Source organism: Lissotriton helveticus, chromosome 2_1 (genome assembly GCF_964261635.1).
Source record: "Lissotriton helveticus chromosome 2_1, aLisHel1.1, whole genome shotgun sequence".
Taxonomy (NCBI): domain Eukaryota; kingdom Metazoa; phylum Chordata; class Amphibia; order Caudata; family Salamandridae; genus Lissotriton; species Lissotriton helveticus.
The window spans coordinates 2,029,059,170-2,029,080,663 of record NC_136059.1 but is presented as its reverse complement, the minus strand read 5'-3'; the positions used below and the strand labels follow the sequence as shown (position 1 = coordinate 2,029,080,663).

The window sequence follows — 21,494 nt, the reverse complement described above, 5'->3', positions numbered from 1 at the left end:
TCAAAATACTACCTGCACACATACCAAGTATAGATGAGCAACCGGGTAACATTAGCACTGTGGTTTTAAACAACGCACAGGTTGAGCAATTACTTAATATTTTTGTTGCTAAAATTGAGTTTTACCAAAACACTGACGAAAAATTAGACCACCTGACTAGAGAGGTCATAAGGATAGGAGGAGAGATATCTCTCCAAAATAAATTATAAAAAATTTCAATGAAAGTCACGGAAGAATGTAGGGCTAGTAATTCCACTGTGGAAACATCCAAGATCGAGGTTCAATGCAGCAGGGGGAGGGCTAAGGCTACTACAGTGGAGCTTAATAGTCAAACCACTAGTAGAGAGAAGAGTCATGTAGCGCCAGAACCTAGGGGGGAAAAGTAAATCTATGAAGCTAAGCGCAGTAATACTATAAATTTACCGCCCAATTGTGCCCCGTATGTGGCTGTTTTAACGAATGTTCCACCCCTGAATCAAAATATGAACCCAAATCAGGGGGAGACCCACGAATCTCTTAAAAACAAAACGGTATCCTGGCTTAACCGTCAATGTGGGTTCCCTGTGATTTACTCCAATCAGATCCTTACTACGAGAAGGGTCAATTGGATTGGAAATTCTAATAAAAGTGTCAAGGGTGATTGCATTATCATTAACTTAAAAAAAAAAACACACTATACCACAACCTCCCTGATAAGAGCTACATCGTTACCATATACTGAACAAGGTATCACATTACACCCACTTGGCTATTTTTATAGCCTTTTAACGCATCAACCAAATGATAGAGTAAATAGAGATTTTCTTCCTTCTAGTAGATCCCCCGACATTCATTCAATTTTTGAGGTACCTGTATTTAACCGGCTTCAAGCCCTGAGTACCCTAGATGTAAACGATTGACATAACCAGGACCGCCCTATAATAGAAGTGGCGGTTTCTCCCAGACTTGACGAAAAAGAGGGGGAAAAACAAGATGATTTGGGGGCTATGTATGTGGATAAACCAAGCAAGGCCACAGATTTAAGAGGAGATCATATAACCGAGCTAAGGACGGGGGATGCCCGGACAGGAGATCCCATTCGAGAGCAGATTACTATCTGTGGCAATAAAGGGATATCCATTGTTAGTTGGAACATTGTTGGCCTCAAAAAGGGAGACGCTGGGTTGGATGGATTTTATCAAATAGCATGATATCATTTGTTTCCAAGAAACTTGGTGTACGGACTTGGTTAACTATGATGGCGTTGTTTCTTATAACTTACAAGCGCAGGGATCGGTGTCTGGAAGAGCTAAGGGTGGTCTCTTGATATTGGTCTCCATAAATCATTCTTTAACAGTGGAAAGGTATCTGAATGCTGGGGTCCACTCACAGATTCTTTGGTTGCACGAGAAGCATGCCCATAATGTTCTTTTAATTAATTACTACAATAAGATATTTGACAACACGCATAGAGTTGTGAAGGATCTAGAGGCCGCTATAGAGAAATTGATTGCAGAGGAAAATGTTATTTTTGATTTTATTTGGGCGGGTGATTTTAATACCTCAACTTGTACTATGTCTTCCCATAAGGTATGCGGGGTTAAAAGTAATACAGGAGTCGATGATTTGCACTTCCCTCATAACATTTATGGTGAGTCACTAAACAAAATCATGGCGGATCACGACTTGGAACTTTTGCATTATGTAAATGATGAGCGTGGTTATACCATCCCTACCTATACAGGCAGGAACACAAATTCTATCATTGACCATGTAGTTGTATCATTAATATTACAACACTTTGTATGGCTCCAATGAGAGAAGAAACCTTATTGAGTGACCACAATTGTATTATTTTAGTAACTATTATCTGGGAAGGCAGGTCTGTTCCCATTACGAGAATTGTGGAGAACATTGAACCACACAGACCTAACGGGATCAGAATAAGATGGAAAGGAGGAAAATCTGAGGTCGTATTAAAAACCATTGTTAAAGGGTTGATCGTTGAAATTTATGACATCCTGAACACTGATAATGACCCAGAAACGTATTTTAGGGAATTTTAAAGGCATTAACAAATTTATAGATACAACTTTTACTAGGTTTGGCAAGGGGAAAACCACTTATAGTAAGGGATGGTTTTACCATACCTGTACTGCATTGCTTATCGAACTAAAGTAGGCATTGGGGACCAGGCCAAAGGATCAGAAATTGGTAACCCAGCTGAGATTTGATTACAATCTAGCGCTTAAGGGCAGGAAGGGAGAGCTGCAGCAGGAGGCCTGGGAAAAATTGACACAGGCAGCGGAAATGTCTAATTGTGCCCTCTTCTGGGCAACGGTTAATTCCCCTTTCCTAAAAGATTACTCGATCCCAGAGCTTACGTCCAATGTTACTAGTGAGTCCTGGGTAATCAATTTTTCCACCATATTCAAATCTGATTGCCCCTATGGTGCTAACTGTAGATCTTGGCCTATTGTACCTCTAGATTTTACAGTAGCGGAGGTAGAACAAGGCATTAGTGCCAGTAAGGGGGGGAAGGCCCAGGGGCCGGATGGGGTGCCTATAGAGGTCTATAAAGCTGCTCAGTCGCTGTGGAGTCCCCTATTAACTATTGTATTCAATGCAGCTGTGAGCAGCGGTGTTCCACCGACTTGGGGCGAATCTATCATAATCCCGATCCACAAGAAGGGAGATAGCGCGGTAGTTTTTAGCATCCGACCTATCTCCCTATTAGACTCCTCTGTTAAAATCATGAGTAGGATATTGCTGGTAAGGCTGGAAGAATGGGCGGAGGCGAAAGGGATCTTGGCCAGTAGCCAATATGGCTTTAGGAAAGGGCGCAGAACACTTGACCAGTGTATAAACTTAGATCTGCTAATTGGGAAATACACCCAGGCCAAACAGGGGTCTCTTTATCTCTGCTTTGCAGATTTAAGTAGTGCCTTTGACTTGGTGGACCATCCCACCCTATGGACAACGCTGTTAGAGCTTGGGGCCCCGGAAGGAATAATCTTCTTCCTAGCCCGGTTATATGAAAATCTGCAAACCAGCGTCCGATATGGGGTAAGAGGGGAGTGTACCCCCAAATTTAATGTTAGGAGTGGCATTAGACAAGGCTGTATGCTTGCCCCCCTGCTTTTTACTCTTTTTATTAACGAGGTAGATGCAGTTTTAAAAACTATAAGTGCTGATGCTCCTCAGGTAAAAGGGATCGACGTGCCGGTATTGTTATATGCGGATGATGCTGTGTTACTATCTAGGACCCCTATTGGCCTCCAGCGTTTAATAGATCGTTTTTCCGTTTTTATAAAGGACTGGAAACTGCTTATCAACAAGAATAAAACCCACACTATGATCTGTGGGGTAGGCCATAAGAGATCCCATACCTTTTTTATAGATGGAGAGATAGTGTCACAAAGAGATACATTTTGTTATCTAGGAATCACCTTCGCCAAAGATAGAACATGGCTGCATGAAATTACCAATGTTCGTGCAAAGATGGCCAAAAGTGCCCACGGGGTTTTTAGATTTGCGGCAAAGTTAGGCGACATACGCATCTGGGATATGATGTAGATCTATCAATCCAGATGTGTGTCTATTGCCTTATACGGGGCTGGGGTGTGGGGATACTGCCTTGATGGATGTCTGCAAATTGAGGAGAATATCTTCCTCGAAAAACTATTGTGTTTACCAACCTCAGCCCCAACTGATTTAACCCACAGAGAATTAGGGATGAATTATTTGTCAGATCTGATATCCCTAAGGCCCCTAATGATCTGGAGATCTATCAGGCAAAAGGAGGAGACAGCCTTCAATAGACTTGTAATTAACGACTGTCTTGCATTGGATAAGCATCTTAGGATCCCCTGGTTAAAATATATTGTACATAGTTTTCAGGAGATCTTTGACTTATCCCTATGCTGCTGCAGCAATCCCAAAAACTGAGATGAAGATCATATTTATGTCCTACAGAGCTAGGAAGCGGGCTAACAGTAGTGGTTTACTGTCTACCTGTATGTTCTATAACAAATATATAGATAGTGAAGGTTTTCAATTATACCGAAGTCCGGTGACAAGACAGTCACATAGATTTGTCCTTATTAGGCTTAGGCTCGGGCTGGTACATCACCTGGTGGCTTTCCCACACTTTAAAAAGCACCTGGTTGGCCCTTGCCCGTGCGATGGTCAATCCAAACAAAGCACATTGCACTTTCTTCTCATATGTAACCTCTACATGAATTTACGTATTGCCTACCTCAACCTATGTTCATAAAATATGGAGTCTGTTCTGTAAATGATGCTATGAAGTTGATTTTTAACCGCTTCCGTGCGGCGCCGATTCCGCCCCTGTGCTGGACATTCCAGAACAGGGTGCGGTAGTGACGGAACCATTCCGTCATCAGCACAGCTCAACCGTGACTGATGACGGAATGGTTCCGTCACAAGCATCGAAGGGGTTAATATGCAAAATCCAGATATTTGCTTTTTTACTCCCACCTTTTTATACAAATCAATTAATGCCAGGAAAAGTATGATGTTTTAATTTATGTGTGTATAATTGATTATCTCTGCAATGTTGTTCAAATGTGTATGTTTTATGTGCTTTTACAGTCATTTTTGATATGTACAGAATAAAGCCTTATGAAATGAATGGATTGATACTGTTATTATGACAGTAACATACACATCTTCTCCAATAAGCTGCATACCATGCTTTAGTAGTAGACCTACAAGCTTCTTAGAGAATAGTCATAAATTCAGGTGGAGAATAAAATAACCAAATTCTATGACCTCAGGAGCCAAATTGCCAGATTGAGTTTCCTGGGATTTGGGTGTCTGACTTCTCCATGGATCTGAGTGAGAAGGTCTGGGTTGAGGGGAAGCTTCTCATGTAGAACTACTGAGAGTTCAAGAAGTGTGGTGAACCAGGGCTGTCAGGCCCATGTGGGAGCTACTAGTATGAGTGTGAGGGATGATAGCCTGAGCTTCCGAACCAGAAACGGAGGGAGAGGCGGAAACGCGCATGCAAATATCCCGGACTACATCACCATAGATCATTGCCCTAGGATAGTGAGTGTGGGAACCTAGCGGCGAACTCTGGGCATTTTGAGTTGTCTGCAGTTGCAAACAGATCTATTTGTGGAAACCCCCACTTATGAAAGTAAGAGATGAGGACTTTGGGGTGGAGTTCCACCACGTTGACTTTTTGAATCCTGCTGAGGAGGTCGGAAAATGTGTTATTTGTTCCTGGGAGGTGTTCTGCTAAGAGATGAATATTGTGATGTAGAGCCTAACGCTAAATGGCCTTAGATGGGCGTGATAACTTTAGAGAGTGTGTCCCCCCTTGTTTTTGTACATAGTACATGGTTGTCATATTGTCTGTCTGGACAAAGACCAACTTGCCGATAAGGTGAGGTATGAACGCTTTCAATGCTAGATGAACAGCTTGATGCTCTAGGTAATTGGTATAGAGACCCTGGAGTTTGTTGTCCCAGAGACTCTGGACTGTGAGTTTTTTTAAGTGAGCTCCCCAGCCTGTTAGTGATGCGTTTGTTGTCAGGATGATATGGGTAACCGGGTCGAGGAAAGGCCGCCCTTTTAACAGGTTGTTTGTGGAGAGGGGTTGGCCTAACGGCTAAGGTGCTCGACCTCGGACCTGGGGATCTGGGTTCGAGTCTCGGTAACGACGCCAAAAACCCCCTGTGATTCTGGGCAAATCACTTAATCTCCCCGTGCCTAAAAAATGAAAGTGTGTCCTCATGTAACGTAACTGGTGCTATGTAAAGCGCTCTGATAACTGATTCGGTTCAGTTCTAGTTCGCGCTATATAAAACTCCGGAAAAAAAAACTCCAAAAAAAAAGAGCGATGAGTATGGCAGTCTGTCAACACTAGATCCTCTAACTGACCCTGTGATTGAGACCATTGCTGTGCTAGACATTCCTGCAGCATAATCATATGTAACAGTGCATGTGGCACTATAGCGATGTAGGATGCCATAATCCCGAGTAGGCCCATGACAGTTCTTACTGTTAACAGTTGATTGGTTTGGAAATGTGGTATTAACATTTGGAAATGTTGGATTCTTCCTGTATTGGAATGGGCTAATTCCACCTGTGTGTTCAAAATACCCCCCAGATACAGCTGGATCTGTAACGGCTGAAAATTAGATTTTTGGAAACTGATGGTGAAGCCTAGCTGAAGGTGCAGGTCCAGTGCTTAATTTGAGCTGGTGGTTTTCGGTGCAGAGCATCAGCACTTAATCATCAACACCAGCGCTTTTCATGGGCACCAGTTAAGGATTTGCCCAGAATCACAGGATGTTGAGCCGACGCAGAGACTCGAACCTGGTTCCCCAGCTCCGAATTCGGCGCTTTGGCCATTAGGCCACATCCTACCCCCACTTTCATAGTTAGTAGTGGATTCTGTTTTAAGCAGCGCTAACAGGAGAAATGGGCTGGTGCAAGCTGCCTCCTGATGAGAGCCCCAGCACTTATTCTTTTACAAATTAACCACTGAGAAGGCCTCTAGTATTGTGTGTGTATTGTTGGCACAGAGGAAGAGTGCTGGCTTCGATAAGCCAGTCGTCAAGATGTGGGAAGATTTTGAGGTTTTGCCTGCATAAGTGTTCTGCTTGCTTGGCAATTGGTGAATACTCGAGGTGCAGTAGTCCCTCGGAATGTGAGGACTTTGAATTGGTAATGTTTGCCTGCTATCACAAACATTAAATATTTGCGATGAACCGGATGTATTGGAATGTGAAAGTAGGAGGCCTTTAAGTCTAGGGTTGATAGAAAGTTACCTTGCTGTAAATTTGGGATCACGTCTTGGAGAAGGACCATATGAAAATGCTGTGAAAGGATGTAATGATGTATGGGTCGTAGATCTGTAGAAGAGGGACGGATTCTATGGCTCTTTTGGGTAGAAGAGTTTGAACTTCCTATTTGAGTAATGTTTGCGGTTCCAGAGAGAGGCTGAGAGTGTGAGGTGGAATGTTTGGAGTTGTGGTGATGAGCTTCAGACAATACCCATGCTGGATATTGTCCAACACCCACTGATCCGATGTTATGGATCGTAAAGTAGGGAAAAACGGTTGCAATAGTCCCCTGACAAGTGTGGAACGATTGAGTTGAAGGAGAAGAGAGTCACTGCTATGTGGTGGGTGCAGCATCACTTGGGCAAGCACCTTTGCCTCTCTGTGTGTTGCCCATGTACGTGCCCCTATAGTAGCATCAGGGAGATGAGTGGTGACTCTGCCGTCAGTCGTATGAGGAAGAGGCTTTGGAATATGTTGATTTTGAGCCCGCCCTATAGGAGGAGTGGCGAAAACAGCCACGTGACCCTGGTGTTTGTAATGCACCCATGGATTCTGCAACTTTCGTGTCTTTTTTCACCTTCAAGAAACTGGTTAACCTGTGGGCCAAAAAGGTGTTGCCTATCAAAGGGGACATTTAACAGGCTTTGTTGGACCTCTGGTATGAAGCCAGATATGCGCAGACAGGCATAGCAACCCAACAAAATGCTAGTGTTAATGCTCCTAGCAGCAGTGTTTGCAGAGTCAAGGGCATACCTAATGGAGGTATTAGAAATAAGCTTGCCCTCAGCTACAAGCTCCTGTCCTCTCTTTTTATGCTCCACTGGGAGGTGCTGGAGGAGCTCCTCCATTTCTTCCCAGTGGGCACAATCTTATCTTTGAATCTATGGAGAAGGGTTTTTGAAGGCCAGGGAATGTAGGCGCTCAGTTGTGTAACGCAACTCGTTGCTCTGAAAATATATTTGGAATGTGCTACTAGGAGAGGGGATGAGCCCTATAACCCCTCAATGTTGTGCGTGAAGAGGTTCTCACACTTCCATAATGTACATCTAAGCCTAGGCACACATCAGAGTAAATCAACAGTATGTATAGTCCCTAAACAATTTGTACACATTCAAATCAATGATCCATGAACATATGAAGGTAATGTTGCTTTGTCTTTAATTCAGTTTTTCATTCGACCGAAACAGTACCAGCCGACACGTGTTTTGTCGCATTTGGAAATAGTTCTGTGACTTCCTCAGGGCGCACTGCCAATGATAATTCCAACCCGGCTTGGCTATTTCTTTGGAGTAGTACTGGTCAATGTGCGTAAAAGCATCAAACTGCTGGTTAGGGGATTTCCCAGCTAGCCACAGCGTGTTCTGAGTATGGACCCAAAATTTCAACTATATGTTTGGGATTAGTTTCCTGATGCGGGTGCCGTGAGGGTGCAAAGCATCAGACGGTGGCTACACTTAGCAAAGATCTGTAGCGAGTGTGCTATGGACTACCTCACGGACGATCATTGTGTTCTGGGTATGGACGGAGTAGTTTCTGTCCTGTAACTCCAGTTCTGTAGTAGGGGTATCTCTGTTATAGTCATAATCTAGTTAATAGTCCCGCCCATGTGCGAGGACCCCGGCAATCAAAAATAATCTCTTAAGTTGTCAGAAAATTGCAGAACTGCAAAGACACTTAAGAGAGAATTTAAAGACAAATAATGCAGCCTATATCCACAGGCTACACTGTCCAGTACTTCAACTAGAAATTCCACCAAAAATCCACAAACAGCAAAGCCTGTCCAGATTTCCCTTGCTTTAACAGCAAAACCCCTCTGGAATGATAGAGAGGAAGGCATGGACAGACAAGCCCCATTGGCTGCCATTATGTGGCTTAAATAGGGTACTGTGCCTTTAAGAGAACTTTCCAGAACTTCTCCCAGTATCCCAGAATGCATAGCAGGTCCCTCTCACTTTCAGTTCTTTTTGAAGGCGTAACACGCCAGACCTGTCGCATTCCTTAAATGAACATCTCTCTCCACCGGGAAAGCGGGAGGGCGCTTATGACTATAACAGAGATACCCCTACTACAGAACTGGAGTTACAGGACAGAAACTACTGCTTCTGTAGTAGGGGATCTCTGTGTATATTCATAATCTAGTGAATAGAATGGCAAGCCCATCCCCACACCAAAGCGGCGGTGGAGGAAAGAGAATTAACACCACTATTGTGCGAACAGATTTCGCAGCGAGGACTGCCCAACCTGAGCGTCTGCCCTGGCATCAGTGTCCAGGCAGTAATGCTTAGCAAAGGTATGGACCGACTTCCAAGTGGCCGCCTTGCAGATTTCTGCAATCGGAACATTACGGAGCAATGCTGTCGTGGCAGCTTTGCCCCTGGTGGAATGAGCCTTAGGCTTACCTCCTAAGGTCTTATTAGCTTTTTGGTAACATAACTGTATGCAGGACACAATCCACCTAGAGATAGACTGCTTAGAGGTCGCAAGACCCGTCCTGACTGATCCATAATTGATAAACAATTGGTCAGACCTACGAATATCTTTGGTCTTATCCAGATAAAATTTCAACACCCTCCTAACATCCTGGGAATGCAACGACCTTTCCGCTGGAGATGAAGGATTCTGAAAAAACTTAGGCAAAGTTATGGTCTGGTTGACATGAAAATCAGAAATAACCTTGGAAAGAAATTTAGGGTGAGTACGCATAACAACCTTAGCAGCATGAAATACAGTATAAGGTTCTTGGCAACACAGCGCCTGAATTTCACTCACCCTGCGGGCCGATGTAATGGCCACGAGGAACGCCGCCTTCCAGGACAGGTGCTGCAACGAAGCCTTATGAATAGGTTCAAAAGGCTCCTTCTTCAACCTGGACAGCACCACATTCAATTCCCATGAAGGCGAAGGAAGCCTGACAGGAGGGAACACTTTCTTCAAGCCTTCCAAAAAAACTTTGATCACAGGGATCTGGAAGAAGGAAGTCTGCGAAGGGCATTTCCTGTAGGCAGTCAAAGCAGCAGGATGAACCTTAATAGAATGGACATTAAGGCCAGACTGCGCCAACTGTAGAAGATAAGGAAGGATGACATCTTCCTTACAAGTCGTCGGATCATAGTTCTTAGACTTGCACCAGATACAAAATCTCTTCCACTTGAACGCATAGGAAGTCCTAGTGGAAGGTCTCTTAGACTCCTTCAGTATGTCCATACAATCTGCAGGGAGATTCAAATGACCATATTGCACTATCTCAGGAGCCATGCTGCCAAACTAAAAGACGAGAGGTTGGGGTGCAACATCAGCCCCCCGAACTTCGTGAGAAGGTCCGGCCTGCACGGCAGCCGAATGTGAGGAAGGAGAGACCGGTGAAGCAGGTCCGTGAACCACCACTGTCTGGGCCATTCCGGGGCAATCAGTATCATCCGCGCCCTGGACTGGGACAGCTTGATGAGAACCGTCGGAATCAGGGGAATGGGTGAAAAAGCGTACAGAAAGCTGTTCGACCAGTTGATCCATAACGCATTCCCCAACGTCCCCGGCTGGTAGTACCTGGAGGCGAAGTCTCGGCATTTGCTGTTTTCGGCGGTGGCGAACAGATCTACGTCTGGAGTCACCCACCTTGCGAAGACTTCTCCTAGTACTTCGTCGTTTATGACCCATTCGTGGTTTTCCTGAATCAGTCTGCTCAGTGCGTCTGCCTGAACATTCTGCACACCTGGCAGATGGGTAGCCGTTATCGTCAGTCCTCGAGCCAGAAGCCAGCGCCAGATCGCCTGCGCCTCCTGCGACAGGGTGCGTGACCTCGAGCCTCCCTGCTTGTTGAGGTAATAATTTAATTTAAACAGCTCTGAGTTCCAGGAAATTGATGTGGTACTTGGACTCCGTCGGGGACCACGTCCCTTGAATCTGTAGGTCTCCGGAATGCGCTCCCCAGCCCTGGAGAGAAGCATCCGTCACGATAGTCTGAGTGGGAATGTCCTTGTGGAAGGGAACCCCTCTGAGGAGATTTTCTGCTGAACACCACCACTTCAGAGACTGAAGAGCATGCAGAGATAGACGTATCTTGTCGTCCCAAGATCCTCTCCTCTGATCCCACTGATCCTCCAAGCACTCTTGCAACAGTCTTATGTGCAGCCGTGCATGGGGCGTTAGGAAGATACATGAGGCCATCGATCCTAGTAGAGAAGACACCGTCCTCACTGTCGTGGATGGAGTGGTCATAAGAGCCCGAGCCTTCCGAAGCAGTGATAATCGTCGCTCCTCCGAAGGAGACACGCTTGCTGACAGCGTATCGATGGAGGCTCCCAAGTACTGAATGCACTGGACTGGAGTCGGAACCGACTTGGACATGTTGATGTGCAACCCCCGCTTGTTCAAAAGAACGCACGTCTTCTGGAAGTGCGCTTGCGCTTCCGTGAATGAGGAGGCCTTGATCAACCAGTCGTCCAGGTACGGGTAGACAAACACCTTGTTCCTCCGTAGGTGTGCGGCTACCACCGCCATGCACTTTGAGAATGTTCTCGGCGCAGACTTCAGTCCGAATGGCAGTACTGTGTATTGATAGTGATTGGCGCCGACTTGGAACCGCAGGAACTTCCTGTGTTTGTGTGCAATGGGCACATGGAAGTAAGCATCCTGGAGGTCTATGGCACACAGCCAGTCTCCCCGTTGCAGCTGAGGATAAATCTGATGCAACGACAGCATGCGAAACTTTTCTCTGCGAATCCACTTGTTTGCTTGTCGCAAATCCAGAATGGGCCTGAACTCGTTCTTGTCCTTTTTGCGAACCAGAAAGAACCGGGAGTACAGACCTCTTCCTCTTTGAGACAGAGGTACGTCTTCTATCGCCCTTTTCCTTAACAGGATATCGGCCTCCGCCTGGAGCTCGCGCAGTTGATACTGCGAGCTGACCGGAGGAATTGATGGAGGCGGGCTGGTGAACCGAAGACTGTATCCATTGCAAACAATATTCAGCACCCACTTGTCCTGAGTAATTTTTCTCCACTCTGCCAGAAAAGATCGAATGCTTCCCCCCACCGGAGCGGGTAACAGTTGCAGGGGAAGTAAGTGCTCAGGGCCTAGACCCGGTCTGGCCCTTAGTCGCTGGGGCCGACTGATGGCCGCCTCTGCCTCTCTGGCGCTTCTGGAACGGTCTTCTGAACTGCTGCTGTTGTTGTTGTTGCTGCTGTTGTTGTTGTTGTCCAGAAGACTGGCCACGCCCTCTGCCTTGACCACCGAACCGACGTTGGAACGGACGGTACGACTTCTTGGTCTCCTTCGGCTTCTCCAAACCCACCGCTGTGAGCGTTTCGGCCTCCGCCTTCATGCGGGCCATTTCATCATCAGCGTGCTTCCCGAACAGGGTTTCGCCAGAGAATGGCAGATTGGCAACCCTTTGCTGAGCGTCCGGCTTCAGAGACGTAAGGCGTAGCCATGCATGTCGTCGCTGGTTAATTCCGTGGCAGAAACCATGCGCCGCCAGCAGAGAAGAGTCGGCTGCAGCGCTGATGACTTGATTCGCCACCAACATCCCTTCGTTCAGCACCTCTTGGAAGTCTTCCCGCTTGTCCCGCGGTAGGAGCTCCACAAACTGTTGAAGGGATTCCCAGAGGGCTCTGTCATACCGACCCAACAAGGCAGTGGCACTAGCTGCCTTCATTGAGGTCGCCGAGGTCCCACAAACTCTTCTCCCAGACAAATCCAACCACCTAGATTCCTTATCTGGTGGAACTGTGGAGGAAGGTGTGGTGGCATGCTGTTTGCGCGCCGCCGTCACAATCACCGAATCTGGAGGGGGCTCCATCCTTAGAAAGGCTGGGTCTGAGTCCGGAGCCCGGTACTTCTTCTGCAGTCTGGAAGGTGCCGCCTTAGTCACTGCTGGGGTGAGGAAAAGATCCATGGCCGGTTCTTCCAGACCCGGCACCAGTGGCAGTAACGGCCGAGACACATGCTTCTGGTGGAGCGTCTCAAAAATGACTGATGTCTTGGGAGTGGGCACCGTCAAAGTAATGCCCAATTTCGCCACACCACGTAACAGTACGTCCTGGAAGGACACCAGATCATCGATCGGTGAAACTCTCGTGTCTGGCGAATCCGACAAGGTCGGGGAGTACTCCCTGGTCCCAGACGACCGGGTCAGGGAACGAGACCTGTGTCTCCTGTGGCGCCGTCTAGATCGTGTGGAAGACCTGTGATGCGAACGTTCCCTTCTCCTGGAGCGGGAGCGCGACCTCCCAGCACGTGGGCGCTCCACCGGTTTCCGTGGAGGCGTCTTCCGTGGCCTATCCTGGGGCTTCGGAGTAGGCGTACCCTTAGGAGGTGTCGGAAGCAGAGGCAGCGACACCGACTTCGGTGGCCTAACAGGAGGCCTCTCCGGCAAAGGCGCCGGCCCATGAGGTGGGACCGGCGGCGGAGGTTGCCCCGCAGGGGGTAGCGGAGGAAGTGAAGGTAGCGGCGGAGGAAGTGAAGGTAGCGGCGGATTAGCCGGAGGAGCCTCCTTCGGTAGAGGTGGAGGAGTCACAGGCCTTGGCGGTGTATATACCACCGAGTACACCAAGCCCGGTGACTTCTTCGGGGAAGGAGCCTGTGACCCAGACCCTCCAGAGCGTGAGCGACGCCTCAGACGTCCTTCCCCAGATCCAGCGTGACTTTTCGCGCCAGAATCCCTTCTGCGCCGCTTAGGGGAGGCGGAGAACCTCGGGGACGCTGATCTCTTCCTGCTCGACGTCGAGCGTCGTTTTTCAGGCGTGGAACGGCGACCCCTCGACTCCGGCGTCGAACGCCGTCTCCTCGACTCCGAGTGCTTCTTCCTCGACGACGACCGTCGCCCCCTCGACGACGAACGGTCAGACCTCGACGGCGAGCGTCGACTCTTCCTCCTCGTCGACCGTTTCCTCACAGTCCTCGACGTCGAGGATCCCCTCGACGGCGATCTGCTTGACGGCGACCGGCGTCGAGTGCCGGTCCCTTCCTTAGTCGACGGCGATGCCTCGACTCCGACGGCGACGACGACGAAGACGCCGTCGGCGGTGACTTCGACGGCGGCCTACCCAGGCCTCTCGACATCGACCTTCCACGCTGTCTCGACCCAGAGCCCCGGGGAGAAGGGGAACACACCGTCGTCATCCCTCTCGACGTCGTCGATGCAATCGACGTTGACGGAGACCAGGACCGTTTGCTGGTCTTCCTGCCTCTGGGGAGCCCCCCAGAGGCCTCAGCAGGGGCAGAGGGAGCCTTCCCAGCCTGCCCAGACCCACCTGCAGCCTGCAGTCGCCTCTCTTCCAGGCCTTGGAGCCTAATCCTCAGCCTTTCCCTCAGAGTCCTTGTAGAAAAGGTCTGGCAGATGTCACAATCTTCAGGGACATGCTCTTCAGGGAGGCAAAGAATGCAGACGTCGTGTGGATCAGTCTTGGCCTTCTTCCTTCCACATGCTGGGCACTTGTCGAATAAAGCAGGCATTTTAGATCCCTAAAAAGCCTGAACAAACACACAGAAGTGAAAGGAAACACCAAGAAGCAACTGAAAACACTTTTAAAGCCAAAAAGTGTACAAAAACTCCAATAAACCCTTGAAAAAGGGAGAGCTCAATGCACCAGAGTCCTGTAAGCAGGAGCCGGAAAAAAGAACTGAAAGTGAGAGGGACCTGCTATGCATTCTGGGATACTGGGAGAAGTTCTGGAAAGTTCTCTTAAAGGCACAGTACCCTATTTAAGCCACATAATGGCAGCCTATGGGGCTTGTCTGTCCATGCCTTCCTCTCTATCATTCCAGAGGGGTTTTGCTGTTAAAGCAAGGGAAATCTGGACAGGCTTTGCTGTTTGTGGATTTTTGGTGGAATTTCTAGTTGAAGTACTGGACAGTGTAGCCTGTGGATATAGGCTGCATTATTTGTCTTTAAATTCTCTCTTAAGTGTCTTTGCAGTTCTGCAATTTTCTGACAACTTAAGAGATTATTTTTGATTGCCGGGGTCCTCGCACATGGGCGGGACTATTCACTAGATTATGACTATACACAGAGATCCCCTACTACAGAAACAATCTTATCTTGCCAATAACCACATGGTATTAGCAATACAGAGGGACTGGCGGACTGCGCTGCTACTGTTTTGCCAGAGGCATCAGTAAGCTTACTCTCCTTATCAGGAGGTGAAGCGTCGCTGGTAGCCTGGGAATGAGCACTTTTATGGGTGTTGGAGACTACGAGAGAGTCAGGTGGAAATTGCCTTTTGATATAAATAGGATCAGAGGCTGAGGCTTTGTAATTTTTTATCAACCCTGGGAATTATAATATGGGCTCGAGTGGGATCGTTTAAAAATATCATCAGTATGTCTCAGCATACTCTTAAGCATGTTAATCCATGAATTGTAGTACACAGGACTGAGTAATTCTGAGATGAAACCAATTGACAGATAAGCAAGGGCAACAAAGCTATTATTTTTTAAAGCTATTCTGTTTAAAAATGAAAGTATAAAGTGTGGGGCAAATGGTTTGGCTTGATACCACTGTGACGGTCCAAGTCTTATTATGCAAATGTGTTATCTGGGGATTGATGTACCCACTCAGGGGGGCCTACTTTACCTTTGTTGACGTCAAGGAGGAGAGGTGTTTTAACTGTGATGTGTGATTTGCTACTAATGAATTTGCTTGTTTAAAAAATTTCAATAAAATTGATAATCAAAAAAAAAATAAGTATAAGAGCCAAGAAGTTTATAAACACGAAACATATTACAAATATGTTTTCCTACTTTCTTGTAGAAAAATGTAGGCTTCAACAAAATATTAAAATCATCTAAACACAGTTTCAAATATTTAGTGGCTGACTTGAAACATTAAACAAAAAAGTTGACCTTTATGCTTCAGTGTCCAGGGTTCCATTCCTCTCAAGATCCAATAAAAGATTCCAGTGTAAATAATTCCACCGTACAGTCCCAATGGTGTGTGGCATGAAGGTCTGATGTTCCTAACAGAATAGAGTTCCTTCCACACCCACGATTTCTTTAAATTGTCTTCATATTCTGGTACATAGAGTCCTGGAAAGAACAAGACAGCATTTGGGTTACGAGCAGAACAAATCCTAATGGGTTCATACATCATTTGAAGCCTGTAGGCAGTATGAAAAATCACCAGTGCTATTTCTGTAGTTAATTTGAAGTTTAATAAAAGAGTTGCTGTCACTAGGCTTTTGTGTAACAAAATATATACAGACATTCTTCATTAGGAGACAAAGGTCAGATCGAGAACAGAGAAAAATAAAGGAAGGAAAGATGAACAAGAAGGGTGGGAAAAGGCTTATTTATTACTGCATCAACCGGACCAGGAGGTTATAGAATGGGTTGCGATTAACAAGGGTAGTATACAAGTACATCATTTGGATAGTGAACATGGTAAACAATGAAAAATCTAAACAAAGGGATAATTATGTATGAACTTTAAACTGTAACTATCTTAGCAAGGTATCTTTAGTGCTATATACTGGGAAAATGGATATGGAGCTTAACAAGAAAACACATCTAAGTGTGTATTAAAGTAGCTAAGAGGGACTGGGAGGAGGACCATTGGCAGCAACTTAAATCTGCTGCCAAAGTAAAAGACTCAACCCTGTTTTGGAACTTGGTTAATAAACTGGATAGAAGAGGGGTGGAGCCAATATTAAACCATATAACGGAACAGCAGTGGCATGACCATTTTTTTAAATTGTACTGTGGAACAGTAGGGCTAGGGCAATCAACAGGGGCTTATAATAATCACAGTATGGAGAAACAAGTGCAGACAGAAGCCTTTGCTCCCCGGGAAGTGCAGGATGCTATTTTAAATATAATACCAGGAAAGGCGGCAGGCCCGGACGGGCTGCCGGGCGACTTACTTCTGCACGACCCAAAACTATGGCCCGACCTCATTGCACGTATAATGAAATTAATCATGTATGGACACCCTGTCCCCGAATCATGGAAAGGTGCAGAGGTTATAACCATATATAAAAAAGGTAACAGAGAGGACCCTGCCAACTACAGACCTATAAGTTTAATTGATACAATTCAGAAGGTAGTTGGCAGGGTCATAATTAATAGAATAGGGACATGGCTAAATGATGACAATATTCTGACCCAATTTCAAGCGGGCTTCAGGAAAAATGTGGGCACGATGGACCAGGTTTTCAGGTTCTGTGCAGTATACTGGAAATCTGTGTCCATCGCAAAGGGTAGCCTATATTTGGCCTTTATAGACTTAAAAACTGCATTTGATGTAATCCCCCGTGATAAGCTCTGGAAGGTCTTGTTGGACATGGGGTTCCCGTGCCAACTTTTGCAGTTTTTGTTAGGCTCCACAAAGATACTTATGCCAGAATCCGGTGGGGTAGTCAAGGTCAGTTAACAGGGAGGGTGCCAGTCAGCATAGGGGTTCGCCAGGGCTGTGTTATGGCTCCGACATTGTTCTCCCTCTCATCAATGGGGTGGTAGACCATTTGAGGGAGGACCCTGCGGATGCTCCAGTCCTGGCTGGGGAGAAAACACCTACCCTCCTCTTTGCTGACGACACCCTCCTGATGTCCAAAACCCCATCAGGTTTACAGAAACTCCTCGATCGTTTTAGTATGTTTTGTGTCGAGCGAGGGCTAATTATTAATACCACCAAAACAAAGCTGATGGTGCTATCTTCTAAAAAAAAAAGGCTAGGAAAGTCCATCTCACCTTAAATGGGGCTGCTTTAGAGGTGGTTGAAGAATTTGACTATCTGGGAGTCAGGTTATGTAACAACATGAAATGGGACTCACATTTAGCAAAAATGCTCCTAAATCTCACAAGGGTTTCTGGAGTAATCCTGAGGAACCAGCGCCTATCCATTAGTAGGCCAATAGCACCGGCCCTTGCAGTATATGAGGGAAAGGCGCTAGCTTCGGCAGTTTATGGTTCCGAATTATGGGGAGGAGAGGATACGATGGATTTGGTAAGAGCTGAGAATAAGTTTGTGAGAGACTTAGTATCGCTCCCCTACTCGACTCCTCTGAAACCCCTTTTTAATGACATGGGCAAGCGATCAATTGCGGATATAGTACGCCTCCGCCCCTTGCTGTTCTGGGTGCGCCTGAGAAGGACACCAGAATTGGAAAACTATGCTTTGGTGTTGGACGAGTTGATTAATTTGAATGCCTCAAACAAAATAAAGTGGCTCAATAAATTAAGACAGCTGGTGATGAGTCTAGGCATGGCAGAATTGTGGGTCTCCTAGGCACCTCCCCACAAACAAATTGTTACATTTTTTTTTATTGGGAATGGGTAGAGGCTGAGGAGCTAAAAAGTACAAAGTGGGGGCCATTGACATACCAATTTTTGGATCATAAGCCAACTAGGAAGTTAGAGCCCCTTCTGGATTACATTCAAATCCCTAGAGATAGATCCCTCTTCTTAAAGTTGAGATATGGTATACTCCCCCTGAAAATGTTTACAGCGGGGTGGAAACGAGCGAGGGATCATGATGCCACTTGTCCAGGCTGCCCATGCACGAAAGAAACTCTACCCCATTTTTTGTTTGCTTGTAGGGCTTATAAGTTCCCCAGAGCAAGATGGTTAAAACCTGTGTGCAGAGAGATGGGTGTTAGAGATTTTAGGATTGCATTACGTATCCTTTTAACTGGTACAACTTCCATGTTCATTGTCTGTGGGGTTGCAAAGTATCTTTCTAGCGCTTGGCTTATACGGACCAGGCTACTAGATAATATTAAAAAATAAAAAACCCCACCTTATGTAGATATATGAACATATTGAAAATGCACTTTAGTCCTCTGTAATTATTCCTTTTTACTGTATAGAGTTTTTTTAAATTATTTTTAAAATGAAATGTATGTAATACTTTGTATATTGGTTTTATGTTCAGTAAATGTCTGTACTTTTATGATATGAATATATCGAATAAAGTATTACAACACATCTAATTTGCAGATTTGATTTTGTAGGTGTTCAGAATTTCAGGCATCAAAATGGATTTACACCTTGTCAATGAAATACCCTGTGCTATGTAAAGTTTTTTATGGCGGTATGGTGGTTGATGACGGCTTGTGACTTTCTGCGCAAATTACATTTTGAAATCTAAGGGCAAGCAATAGAAGTCAATGGAGAGAGGGCGGATATTGTTGAATTTCCATGCTCCAGTCACCTGAGGAGCGGAAGTGTGGTGAACTTGTTTCAGTGAATCAAAGAGCATAGGCAGTCCACAAAGAACAACGCTTTAACCCGAAAAAATCCTAGCCCTGTGTATAGTATCACAGGACCGGGGTGTGTATGACCTAGACTAAGCCTTCAACAGTTAAAATTGGATGGAATTTTCAAACAGGTGAAACTGGTACAAGGTTGTTGCAAGGTTGTTGCAGTGATTTTATGTATATTAATTTAGAAGTTCAAATTGTCACTAATAGTCAAGCTTAGGAACTTCATGTTAGAGAGGGCCTTTCCTCTGCAAATCTATAGAAATCTAATTTTATATGGGTCAGTACAAAGAAACAAGCATTGGCAAAGCCAAAAGGTCTCACCGATGTTGTTTACCGACGCTGTGCACCAATGGGAAAACACAAAATGCTTTCTGCTGATGCTGTGCAGCATCTGGAAAAAAGGAAAAGAACGCAAACAGTAGTGACACGGCTACTGTCATTTCACTGGTGAACACATGCATAAAGATGTATATGCCCTTGCATGCGTCATGACGAGGGCACCCTTTACTTTGCTTTTTTTGTTACAAGTCTGTTTTATTTTGAAACAACACCCCTAGGAGGGGCACAAAGACACAGCGGTAAGCCTACAACTTCTATCTGAGGCCGGCCGCGATGAAGGCGCAACAGATGTTGCTCAGTGGAGGTAGATAACACAGCGCCTTGCCTACAACCCCAAAGGGCCGGCCGCGTGGCTTAGGAGAAGCTCTTGAAGTCGCTCAGCGTTACAAGAACCCCAATGGCGAATCAAGGGGGGGGAAGATGAGGGAACAACAAGACCATTACGTACTAACAACCCAACAGGGGTTCGTGAAAATAGAAAGAAGCTACAGAGGAAAGAGAAAGAGGGAAGGCGAAGAGGAGGTAAGACAGAGACAGAAGATAGACGAGCAGTGTGGTGGGTAATTCCTTGGATGGAAGGCAGCGTTAGGCCGTGAGGGCCAGCCGCCGGAGCTCCGGTGTTACAGGCATCGCTTATGGAAGCAACCTAGTAGGATCTGCAGGGACAATGGCATCCTCAAAGAGATGTAGGGTCGTAAGTCTAGTGGGCATGTTTTGTGCATGCTCCATAGAGCACAAGTAGCGCACCAGGGGCCTCCAAACTGCCTCAAAGCGGGTGTGGCGCATCTGGAGTCGCGCCGTAAGGAGCTCCATTGCCAAGACGTGCCACAGGCGCACAAACCAGGATGTTATGGGAGGTGGTTCAGCCTTCTTCCAATACAAGGCTATGAGTTGCTTGGGCGCACCTAGCATCTGTAACGTTACAATCCAGTCATTACGGGTGAGGGCCTTAAGGTTAGATGGTCTGACACCCAGCAGGATCGTACCTATGGCTTCAGGCAAAGGGAACCCCAGTACCCCCCTGATGTGTCTAAGGACCTCCTTCCAGAACACGGTGAGGAGCGGACACGCCCACCATAAGTGCACGAAGTCCCCCGTCGCAGCCCGACATCGCCAGCACAAAGGCGAGACGTTAGGGAACATCTTGTGGAGGCGCAGGGGAGTATAATACCATTGGGTCAAAAGCTTATACGCGTTCTCTCTCTGTGGGATGCTCCGATACATCTTGGGGATATCTCTCCACACCGCTTCCCATTGTGAAGGTGTGATATCCGTGTCGACCGCCACCTGCCATCGATGCTGATACGGGTGCGTGGGTGTGAGTGGCGGGTGCTGTAGGATGTGGTAGATCTGGGAGATCAATCGCTTCAAACCCCCAAGGGTGCGGGCCAGACGTTCGAAGGGGGTGAAGGCCCGTGTAGCCGCCCGATATACACTCTCTTCAGAAGCCCAGTGTCGGAGCTGGGCGTAATGTAACCGCGCAGCGGGTTGCAAGCGAAACTCCTCACAGCATTGACTGAATGATTTAAAAGAGCCCCCGTCGAACAGGTCGCAGAGCACCCGACAATCCCCCCGTATCCAGTTCTCAAATGCCCGGTTGCGATGGGCCGGCGGGAAGTGAGGGTTAGCCGCTATGGGCGTATGCGGAGATGGGAACGTAGTGAGGCCCCTGGAGACAGCAGTGGCATCCCAGATGTCCAGCACTATTTTTGTGGGCACTGCCAGGTACGCCAAGGCAGGTCCCAAACAGTGCGTCCAGTCACCGCCCTGTCCATGTGGAGCCACCCTTTTTCACTTTCCCTGACCCCCCATTCGATCACAAATCGAAGGTGTGCGGCCCAATAATAATGTACCAAGTTGGGACAGGCTAGTCCTCCTCTGTCGCGCGGAGCCATAAGGATTTTCTGGGAGAAATGGGGGCGCTTGCCACCCCAGATGAAGGATATGAGCTCACGCTGCAAACTTCGTATGCAGTGCAACGGTATTGGAGTGGGGAGACATTGAAACACGTACAGAATTTTGGGAAGGATCGACATTTTGACTGCATGTAGGCGACCCAGCCAGGACAGCATCAGGGGTTTCCACCGCCGCAGATCATCTAAGACCTCCTTTCGGCAGGTCCGCCAATTAACAGAGCTCCAATCATCGAGGGAGGGGGTCA

General features: G+C 46.8%; 1 protein-coding gene across 1 annotated transcript in view; it reads right to left on the bottom strand.

The window, feature by feature from the left end:
* Nucleotides 1–21,494, bottom strand: part of ETFDH (electron transfer flavoprotein dehydrogenase) — a 543,836-nt gene that overhangs the window by 139,482 nt on the left and 382,860 nt on the right. The window contains exon 11 of the mRNA XM_078676994.1: nt 15,639–15,821. Within this exon, the coding sequence (XP_078533120.1) occupies nt 15,639–15,821 (183 nt within the window). The remainder of the gene's footprint in view (nt 1–15,638; nt 15,822–21,494) is intronic.